The sequence below is a fragment of the Pseudonaja textilis genome, chromosome Z (genome assembly GCF_049901715.1).
Source record: "Pseudonaja textilis isolate UNSWEBS1 chromosome Z, rPseTex1.2, whole genome shotgun sequence".
Lineage (NCBI taxonomy): Eukaryota > Metazoa > Chordata > Lepidosauria > Squamata > Elapidae > Pseudonaja > Pseudonaja textilis.
Genome location: NC_142008.1, coordinates 112,159,336 through 112,170,746, shown reverse-complemented (window position 1 = coordinate 112,170,746; position 11,411 = coordinate 112,159,336). Strand labels below are relative to the sequence as shown.

Below are 11,411 nucleotides of genomic sequence, written 5' to 3'. Positions count from 1 at the left end.
AACAGTGTAGACTGATGATAAAAATGGCATTCCTTTGACTGTAAGCAAAACAGAAGGAACTGAGATTTCTCCATATGATTTCAAGGAATCCAGTTAATTTTTATATTACTTTGATTTTTCATTCAGCTCCACCATTTTTTGCAGCAAGTCTCTTTTAACAACAGTGCTGGAGAACAGGTTTCTTTTGGCCCCAATGGAGAATTTGAAACTGGGTTTGATGTTTTCAATTGGGTCACATTTCCAAACAAGTCCTTTCTAAGAGTCCAAATTGGAAGCATTGATCCCATGGCTCCCCCAGACAAGTTCCAAACCATTTCTACTATGGATGCTGTTTGGCCACTTGTATTTAACCAGGTGTGTCTCGTTTTTCAGTTTTTAAAAACTCGCATATTCATTCATCACAGAAATAAATGATTAAATGACTATCATGACAACAACCTTTGGATTGAGCAGCCTCAATATTTTTTATATGTGATGTTAACGTAAACTGCTAAAATATAACTGGATGACTTAAAATTGAAATGCCCATAACCTTTGATTATCTCCATTGCAAAATCATCACGGTAATTGTACTACTGGATTTTGCGATTAGTCAGTTTAGCATATCAATGCATGAACATTGAGTTCAATGCAATGAAATTGAGAAAAGCTAAGACAAAGCAATCAGATAAATTGGTATATGATAAAATAGAATGCAAATATGTATTAAAAATGAATATTTCAGATCAAAAACAGCAGGTGCTTGTTCCTCAAACTCAGTAGGTTTATGCGGTGTGGACTTCAATTCCAAACTTCAGCATACTGGCTGGGGAATTCTTGCAGTTGAACTTCACACCTCTTCTACTTGCTGAAGATTGAGGAACAAATTAATTGAATTGAATTTTAATGAATTTAAAACAAAAGAAAATGGTGAAATTGGACACTAAGGATTGATGAGGATGGGAAGAGTTTGCGTATGTATAATTGATGAAATGGACACTCCCAACACATAAATTCTTCATATGAAAGAAATCTCATTTTATTTATAACAGACAATGCCTCTTTCCATCTGTAATGAGAAATGTCTTTCTGGCTACAGCAAGGTAAAAATTGATGGGAAATTATCCTGCTGCTATGACTGTAGACAGTGTCCAGATGGGAAGATAGCTGACCAAATGGGTAAGCAAAGGAATATGATGAATATATGGTTAATTTAATAAATATAAATTTATTAAATATAAGTATTATGGTTTCTGAAAATCTTATCTGATAAGTTGTATACTTTAGTGCATTTTGTATATTATTTTCAAAAAAAAAATGAAGTCATAACATCTTAGTAAATAAAGTATGCTATTAATTCTTCATACTTAAAACCTATCATGGTTCTGTGAAACAGTTTTATTTGTTCTTTTTCCCTAGACTTAGATGACTGTTTCCCATGTCCAGAGGATCAATATCCAAACAAGGGTCAAGATAATTGCCTTCAAAAAACTGTAGCTTACTTAACTTTCCAAGAGCTGTTGGGTATTTCTTTGGTAATGATTGCAGTCTCCTTTTCTGTCATCTCAGCTGCAGTCCTGGGAATCTTTATTAAACACCAGGACACTCCCATTGTCAAAGCCAACAACAGGAACCTCACCTACACACTTCTCATTGCTCTCCTGCTCTCCTTCCTTTGCACTCTGCTCTTCATTGGGCAACCTGATCGAGTGAAATGTCTCTTGCGACAAACTACGTTTGGCATCACTTTCTCTATAGCTCTTTCTTGTATTTTGGGTAAAACAACCATAGTAGTTCTAGCTTTCATGGCCACAAAGCCAGGCTCCAAAATGAGGAAATGGGTGGGGAGAAGGATGGCCAACACTATTGTCCTATCTATCTTCACAGTTCAGTTCACCATCTGTGTAGTGTGGTTGGCAATGTCTCCCCCATTTCCAGATTCAGACATGCACTCCATGATTGAAGAAATTGTCCTGGAATGTAACGAAGGTTCAACGACAATGTTTTATACTGTCCTTGGCTTTATGGGGCTCTTGACCGCTGTCACTTTCACAGTGGCCTTCTTGGCTAGGAATTTACCTGACAGCTTCAACGAAACCAAATTCATCACCTTCAGCATGTTGGTCTTTTGCAGTGTCTGGGTGTCATTTGTTCCCACCTATTTGAGCACCAAGGGAAAATACGTGGTTGCTGTGGAGATCTTCTCCATTTTGGCTTCAGCAGCTGGATTGCTGGGCTGCATTTTTTCTCCCAAGTGCTATATCATTATTCTGAGACCTGATTTGAATAAGAAGGAGCAATTAATAAGAAAATAAAACTGATATTTATATCTTGGTTATTTTCCATATAATATAAAGGGTTTGGGTTTTGGGGGCTGCTTTGGCGATTCTGTGTTATTCCCTCATATCAGCATATCAGTGTGACATATAAGAATACCTTGATATATAGGGACACAGATATATATCTCTATTACACTCACTCTGTGAAACTATGACAGATAATTTAGCATGTCACCTTTGCTTTGCCTGAAGATTCCTATGAAAATAAGACAAACCAGGAATTTAGACAGTACTGGAAAAATAAACATACAGAGAACCTGTGTGACTGCAAACTCTCATTTAACATTCAGACATTTTTCTCTTCTATAACAACTTTTCATAATTTTCAGGATGTGTAGATAGGTATTGAGGTAGGGTCACACAAGAAGGCAACTTTCAAAGCATTAGCTGTGATTATATTTCCAAGTTAACTTTAGGACCTAGAGAGTTTCCGTGAATCTTTTCTTTTTGAACTATTGGATCATTATTCTGAGCTTCAATAAGGATAAATTGGAATAGCTAATCAAGGAGATAATTGTGTTTAAAAATTGGTTTTTAATATTACAATGTTCAGTTGTCTCCTACTTATTGAATTTGTGTCCTGGAACCCATAAACTTCATAAAATATTTGATTAAAAAAAATCTTGCCAACTATCCTAATATTCTTCAGAAGTATTTTTTTTAAAAAAAAAATAGAGGAAAATACCCACTAACTTCTACTCTTCCAAATGTGGATGGTTGAGACCCAGATGTTGGTGTTATGGATAAGATGGTTGTCCAGAAATTGGGAAACAATCAATACTAGTCCCCCTTGAAGCATGATAGCATCCACAGTTATGTTGTTGTGGGAACTGAATAAAGAGTTTGGAAGAAGATTGTGATGGAGAATTACTTCTTAGCTTCCCTCATGTAACTGCCTTAAATTTTCCTTAAAGATATTGGCCTAATAGTGGTTTTATATCTGTGTTTTCTTTCTTGCTTTCAATGAATTACAAGAAGCCCAATTCCAATATGTTTCAGAAGGCCTGAGTATTTTTCTGCATTTATTAGAATGACAAAAATGTATAATCATAATTCTAATGAAAAAGAACTGGAAAAAATTATGAAATATCACGACCTGGATATCGAAACTATGCAATTATTGGATGAAACATGTAACAGTGTTACCCATTGTCAAAAACAATAACAGAATGATTATGTGAACCAAAGTACAGAAAAATTGCTGCAGGCCGTGAAAACAGAGAACATTATAAAAACAACAGAAGCAGAGGCAGAATATAAGGAAATACAGCTGGAAGATATATTAAATAGATGGAAAACCAAAGCTTTGCATAGACAGCACTTGAAAAAAATTGAAGGAAAATGTGATGACAGCTTGACATGGGCATGGCTTATTCTTCCATCAACAAAAGAAATGGAAGGTTTAATACTTGCAGCTCAAGAACAAGAACTACAAACTAATCAGTGGTGGGATTCAAAAAAATTTACCGCCAATTCTGTGGGCATGGCTTGGTGGGTGTGGCTTAGTGGCCATGTGACTGGGTGGGCATGGCTGGGTAGTCATGTGACTGGGGGCATGTGACTAACTCCACATCACTCATGACAAGGGGTGCCTTGCCTCGCCCAGCTTGCCTGGCCTCCTGAGCTCTTCTGGTCTTTGTCTATTCATCTGTCTACTACTACAGTGTCTGGTAGATTATCTAATGCCTGCCTGTTCTTCTGAATCTGGAACTCTCACAGATTCTTAGCTCTATTATTCTTCACAATCTTCTGTGGAAACTCCTTGATGACTGGCTAGAAAATTCTGGAAGTTAAAATCCATACATCTTTCAGCTGATCGACACTGATCTAGCCCTTGGGTTCCATCTAGTGTGGTAAATCCCTGCTACTATAGATCTGGTGCTTAGTGCCTGTTCTAGTCCTGTTATGATCAGTGATTAGTGTTGCCTTTTATGCACACATACTTCATTATGCGCACAATAATTATAAAAATGATGATTTCTCATTCATTTCCTTGCTAATAGTAGAAATAAAATAATCAGCCAAAAATGTAACCTAAAGTTGAATCCCAAAATCAGATGTACACTAAATGTAGACTGATTTCTAGCTACATATCTTCCCAGCAAACAGCAAATTTTGAAGCTCCAGGTAAAGAAGATTCATTTTAGGAGGAGTAATCTCAGTTTGCATGTTGGAGTTTCTAAAAGGAATGTTGGGAAATTCTGTATTTTAAAGAACATTTGAAGGAGATGTGCAAAATAGTTCTTCTCTGCCTGAGGCTATAGAGATCTGGCACCAATCAAAATATTGTTTGTGAAGCAACTGATCAACACTGAGGGTAAGCCACTAATATATGAAAATAAGAGCAAACTCCACTCCCTTCTAGTACTGATGATGTTACCTAGTTTTTGTAATGAAACATCTGCATCTATGGTTCATATTGCTTTAATCACTATTTGTTAAGGAAACCACAACTGATTTATTTAATTGCACCAAACTCTAAATAAATCAGGAATGGAAAATCCTAAGCAATAGTGTAGACTATGCTTCTCAACTTTGGCAATTTTAAGGTGCATGGATTTCAATTCCCAGAATTCTCAAGGTAGCATGTAGTTCACCCATCTTAAACTTGCCAAGACTGAAAAATGCTGATCTTCAGAGAGGGATTTTTCCATTCCTCTTTTACTGGTTCTTACTTACTTATAAGCAATCATAATGCAAAATCCTCACTTCCATCCCATTCCCTCACTAACCTGATTTCCAGCTCCATTCTCCTCCATGCAGGGCAACCAAAGAAGACTATGTGACTATCCATTTAAAAAAGGTTCAATCAGACCTTCCAAAAAATAAGTTGGAGCTTTTTTTTTTTTTTGAATAACTTCATTTTTTGAATTGGGGTGGAAATGAGACTTTGCATTATAATGCAAAATTCTCACTTCTACCCCATCCAAGAGAAAAGATAATGCCATATCCTCATTTCTACCCCATTTCAAAATAATGACAATGCAAAATCCATTCCAGAACACACACCAATCCTTCACTAACTTGCTTTCCAGCATTCTTCTCCTCCATGCAGGGCAACAAAAAAAGACCGTGTGATTGCCAGTTCAATCAGACTTCTAACATCTCCAGGGAATAAAGTTCTAAGTTCTGACTGAACTGACTGATTAGTCTCCCAGCTGCTGGGGCTGCTGGTCCATTTGCAAGGACAAAGTTGAAACGGTTTCACATTTAAATTGCACAAGCTGATTACAAAGCTAGACTCGACCAAGTTGCTAAATTAATCAACTTTTCGTTATGTAAAAAATACGACTTACCTGTATTTGAAAAATCATGGGAACCTAAAGTGAAAAAAGTTATTAAAAATGAGAAGGTGAAGATCTTGTGGGACTTTCAAATATAGACAGATCGCCATTTGGAACACAACATGCCAGATATTACAGTTGTGGAAAAAGTACAATTTATTGATATTTCAGTACTAGGAGATGCCAGAGTGCAAGAAAAAGAACTAAAAAAAATGAAATATCACAACCTGGCCATCCAAACTATGCAATTATGAATGAAACATGTAACAACGATACCCATTGTCATTGGGGCACGTGGCACCATGTTCAAGAATTTTACAAAATACATCAAGAAATTCCAACCTCCTGCAATATCAACAGTGGAATTGCAAAAGACTGCTATTAAGAACATCGTACATCTTTAAAAGGTACTCAGTTGATACCTGGGATGCTGGCAGCAACCTGTATCAACCATTAGCACCAGTCAATGGTATTTGTGATGCACTTTTGAATGTTTAATTGACTGAATTTCATGGTTAATGAATAAAATATATTTATTTATTTAATTTATATTGCTGTCTATTCGCCCATGGTGCCTTGAGGCAGCTTACACCAGTGGCCCCCAACACCTTTTGTACCACGGCCTGGTACAAAATGTACAAACTGATCCACAGACTAGTACCGGCATCACCACGCATGACCAAGGCAAGGCGAGCCGAGCGACCAGCCAGCCAGCTGGCCCCCACTTCTCCCCACCAACTTCAACTCCTCCTTTGTACCTTCTTGTGATCGATGGGCTTTTTGAGCTCTTTCTTAATATCCTCCTGAGTAACGCGAGACTCTACCGTCATCAGAACGGTGCTTCATTCCAAGCCGTCCCCCCTTTGATGAAACTAAGGTGCGAGGATTCCTTCAGCACCCAAATGCCGCTTTCCAAACGACGACCAACAAGCTGACCCGGAAGCATTTTCTCAAGCACCATCGAAACAAGATGGTGGCACCCAAGCAAAATAGGCGGCCTGGTAGAAAATGATTGATGGACCAGTACCGGTCCAGGTCCTGGTGGTTGGGGACCACTGGCTTACACAGTATAAAACCATATTGAAAATAAAAATAAAAAACAATAAAATCTAACAAAAAGAATCAAATAAATTAATAAAGTACAATAGAACAAAATCTGGAAAAAAAAATACATAAAAAATCATCATCATAATTGGAATTAAGCTAAAATGTAGGAGAGGCTGTTTTTTTTATATTGATGAGTGTGGCATTTTTTTACTTCTTAAATATATTGTCTTGTTATAAAAAGCAAATATTCAGTTGTATTACAGGAGCCACATTGGCATCAATCCAATAGTAATTATAAAACATTAACCCTAGGATGATTTACATAATTTAAAATTTTAAAGATAAGGGGAAAATAATGTCAATATGAACTATGGTTTCTGGAATGCTAACGAATAAAGGGTTGTTTAAATTGTACATTTAAAGCTAAATGTGGCTTGGTTGACAATTGAAAAATGGATGATCTTAATTTATAATGCAATAAGTGTTTTTTATCTTAAATTTAATCTTTAACACCGAGATCTTCACTGAATTCTTATTTATTGTTGTTTACAAATGGCAGAGAGAAAATAAAGAAAAAGGAAGAAAAAGAAAAAGACATTTATCTGTAAAAGTAAATTACTATTTGGTTTGTAATGTCCCCTTTATTTATGAAGGAAGTCCTTGACTATGACCACAATTGAGCCCAAAATCTATGTTGTGAAGCAAGATAGTTTTAAGTGAGATTTGCCTAATTTTACAACCTTTCTTGCCACAACTGTTAAATGAATTGCTGCAGTTGTTAAGTAAGGAACTTCAGTTTTTAAGTGAATTTGGTTTTCCCATTGACTTTTCTTGTCAGAAGGTCCCAAAGATGATCACATGACCCCAGAAGACAGCATCATAAATATGAACCAGCTGCCAAGCATCCAAATTTCAATTGCATGACCATTGCGATTCTGTAATAGTCATAATGTGAAAAACAGCCATCAGTTACTTTCTTCAGTGCCTTTGTAACTTTGAATAGTTACCAGTTCAAAAGTTACCAATGATTTTAAGTAAGGACTAGCTATATAGAGTACAAATAGTTTTCAATGTACAACCACAATTTAGCCCAAAAGGTCTAAATATGGAAATGTATGGTTGGATGATTCTAGGAATTGAGTCGTTTGCTTGGGTAATCCCAAGCAGCCACGGTGAGCATAATTGTCACCTAGGGAACATTTGGTGGAATTTTCATTATCCTTTAGAGTTTCTTTACATATAAGGCATGTGCCAGAGTCTTCTGGTTCATTGGTGGGGATTTCTTTCTCTTTGGGTTGTTGTTTGGCATTGGATTTTTTTCCTGGCATGGAAGGTTTGTTGAGATGGTACTTTGATAAAATTGTTCAATTAAACAAGATATTTGGGTAATCAATATAGCCAATATCACACTAATTAATAAAATACAATAATCACGCTAGTCAAATAATTTCACTAGGCAACAATCAGCCTAATCAATTAATTACACTAAGCTCTAATCACAATCAGCCTAATCAATTAATTACACTAATCCCTAATCATGCTGGTCAATTAAATTCACTAAATCACTAATTTTACTAATCAATTAAATTACATAAATCACTGATCATTTACACTGATCAGTAATCACACTATTTGCACTAAACATTCTAGCCACACTAATCAATCAAACAATAAGTCAATTAATCAATTGATAAATTAATTATTTTATAGAAAATGTTTTAGATACATCATTATCTAATCATTGGTATAGGTCATGAGGTAGAAAAGTTATGTTTTGAGGTAATGAAGTAATCAGTGTTTAAGTATTGAAGTAATAAAATAGTATTTATTTATTTAGTTAGTTCCAGTGCAAAATCATCCCAGTACAAACCATAGTACTAATCTCTACTAATTACTCAGTGGGTCATATTATTAAAATGAGTATCAGACACAGTAACATACAATAAAATTACAGGAGATAAAACAGTAACATAAAATGGGATATGGTAAAAAATAATGCAAGATGTATAACAAAATTTATCCTGAGATAGGAAACAGTAGGCACTTAAGTAAATTAATTACTTTTAAATATAAACTCAATTTGTGGTGTATAAGATATCCTATCAACTTAATAGTTCAAGTGACTAGATATATATTTGGGTCCTGAACAAAATAGAATCATTTTTTGTTTGTTTCTTTGAAAACTAGTATTTTGTTTTTGTGAAGCAGTATCTCTATGTATTGAGCCTTTGATGAGCTGCCATATAATGGCCAAGTGATTAGGACATCTGAAGTACTCAGGTATCTTTAACTACACATAAAGACACTCTAGAAATGCTCATAGCTTAATGGAAGAAATCCATTTGTTGCAACAGAGTGAAACTATTTTTAAAATGGCTTGAACATGGTTTTAGGTAAAATCTCCTTAAACTTAAATTTATATTTGCCTCCCTGAAAGAAATTAAACAGGGAGCATAGACTTTCTGCCTAACCCGCTAACTAGTTATGGTAATCCAAGTAAAGAAATATGATTGCACATTAAGCAGAAAAATCACCCTTTCACTGTTGATAGCATTTATGTGTTGTAGGGCAGCGTGTCAATTTAACAAATAAAATAAATAAAAATAAATAAAAGGGGGAAGGAGATATTATTTTTATACAAATTATATAACCTATATGAATAAAATAGGAAAACAATATGACACAGAAAACTGCTTTGTAATTAGATTGCAGGTTTCTAAGAGAGAATTTATTTATAAGTGGCATCATGCACAGTTCAACTTAATAATTGCATAGAAACATTCTCCCCAAATTGTTGACTTTTGGACAAAAAAAGGATTAGGGCTAACATTAAGTTAATAAGCATTTTGGTGGAAAGAGTTGAGTGAGGGAATTATCAGCAAATCTTTAATGCATATCATTAAGGAGTAGGTGTGGTTCTAGTCCTTCCACAACCACAGCTGAATGATTTTGGGCATCTTCTCACTCTAGAAACAAGGAAATGACAAATCACTTCTGAAAAACTTTGCAAGAAAACTTCTCCAGGCAGACTCTCACAATTGACCACAATTCAATGGAAACAAAAAAAAAAAAAAAGGAACAGTTAAACAAGTGTTTCTTCAACCCAGCAAGTTTTATGAGGTGTGGATTTCAACTCCCAACTTCAGCATGCTGGTTGGGGAAATAACAGAATAACTTGGGAGGTATTCTAGTCCAACCCCCTTTACTCGGGAAACCCTACACCAGTTCAGACAAATGGTTGTCCAATCTCTTCTTTAAAATGTCTCGTGTTGTAGGATGCAGAATTTCTTGAGCAAGCCATTCCACCCATTAATTGCTCTAACTGTCATCCTTAGTAAATAACTGTAAAATGGATGGAATTGTTTTGTGGTATATGTTCCGGACTAGCAGGCTCGACAGCCTGCAACTCTGATTGGCCTGCCAATAGCAGATCATGATTGGTCACCACAGACTGATCCGATTGGCTAGTAAATGGGCTGTCGTGATTGGCCCAACTAAGAGCAGCAAACTCAAATCGTCTTCATTGGCTGCCTAGCCTCAGCCAGCCCTATATAAGGGGCTGCTACGCTGGATATTTCACTCAGATCTGAAGTCACTAATAAAGAGCTGTTGTTTTTATCTGAGTCTTGCCTCTGTTCTTGAACCATCCTCCCAGATCTAACACTGGCGACGAGGATGGGATGCGGAGGCAACGAAGTCTATTGAACTCAAGCTAGCTGAAGGAACACGTGGGTGACAGAGAGCAACTTCGGCGACATGGCCAGCAGCGCTCTACCACCCGCCCCATTCGATCTAGCTAGCGAGGACTGGGACTCATATATGGACAGGTTTCAAATGTTCCTAGCATCCAATAACCTCAAGGATGCCATGCCCAGCAAGAAACGAGCTGTTTTTCTAATGCATTGCGGACCTGCCGTTTTTAAAATGGCTAAAGCACTAGCGAAACCAGCTGAAGTTAAAACAATGGATTTGGACACCCTTGCTCCCATCCTGCGTAACCATTACGCCCCAGCAGTACTGATTCTCATTTGCAGAAATGAGTTCTATCAGAGGGACCAGCGTGAAGGTGAGAGCGTTGCGGATTTCGTGGCAGACCTGAGAAACCTGGCTGGTTTATTTGGCTTCGCTAATCTCGAAGAAGCCATGAAAGATAGAATTGTCCTTGGCCTTAGAGATCCAACTGTCCAAAGCAAGATCATGGCCAAAGGAGACATCTCACTTGCAGGTTCCATAGCAGATGCCACCACAGCTGAAGCCACTCGTAAATCAGCAGCATGAATGCACCGAACCCGCAGGACCAACCACCAACCCACCAATGATGCTGGGAAACCTTCAGACAAGTACACATCAGCCACCCATCATGAAGATATCGAGTCATCCTCAGACAGCGAGGAGGAAGAAGTCCACAGACTCCGGTCAGAACGTGAGCAACAGGACCAGCGGGATCGTAAATCCAACTACCAATGTGCCGGATGCAGTGGAAACCATCCTCGATCCAAGTGCAGATTCCTAGACGCCATTTGTCATTTTTGCGAAAAACGTGGGCATATTGCTAAAGTATGCAGAAACAAAAGAAGTTCCAGCCCAAGATGGAGAGGGAGCAGCCCAAAAAGAACCGATGGCAAACCCACCACACAGAGGGACTGCCCTAGCAACCAGTGGAACCAGTAAAACAGACCCCGAAGGTTTAATGGCATGCCCAGACGAGAAGAGGCTCATCAAACCATCACCATCAGCCACGCTTCATCGCTAGATATAAAGA

General features: G+C 37.2%; 1 protein-coding gene across 1 annotated transcript in view; it reads left to right on the top strand.

The window, feature by feature from the left end:
• The window catches only part of LOC148124273 (vomeronasal type-2 receptor 26-like), an 8,716-nt gene extending 6,422 nt beyond the window's left edge, over nucleotides 1-2,294 (top strand). Inside the window, exons 2-4 of the mRNA XM_087918497.1 lie at nucleotides 127-354; nucleotides 1,032-1,158; nucleotides 1,399-2,294. Coding sequence (XP_087774623.1) covers nucleotides 127-354; nucleotides 1,032-1,158; nucleotides 1,399-2,294 — 1,251 coding nt within the window. The remainder of the gene's footprint in view (nucleotides 1-126; nucleotides 355-1,031; nucleotides 1,159-1,398) is intronic.
• The last annotated feature ends 9,117 nt before the right edge of the window (nucleotides 2,295-11,411 follow it).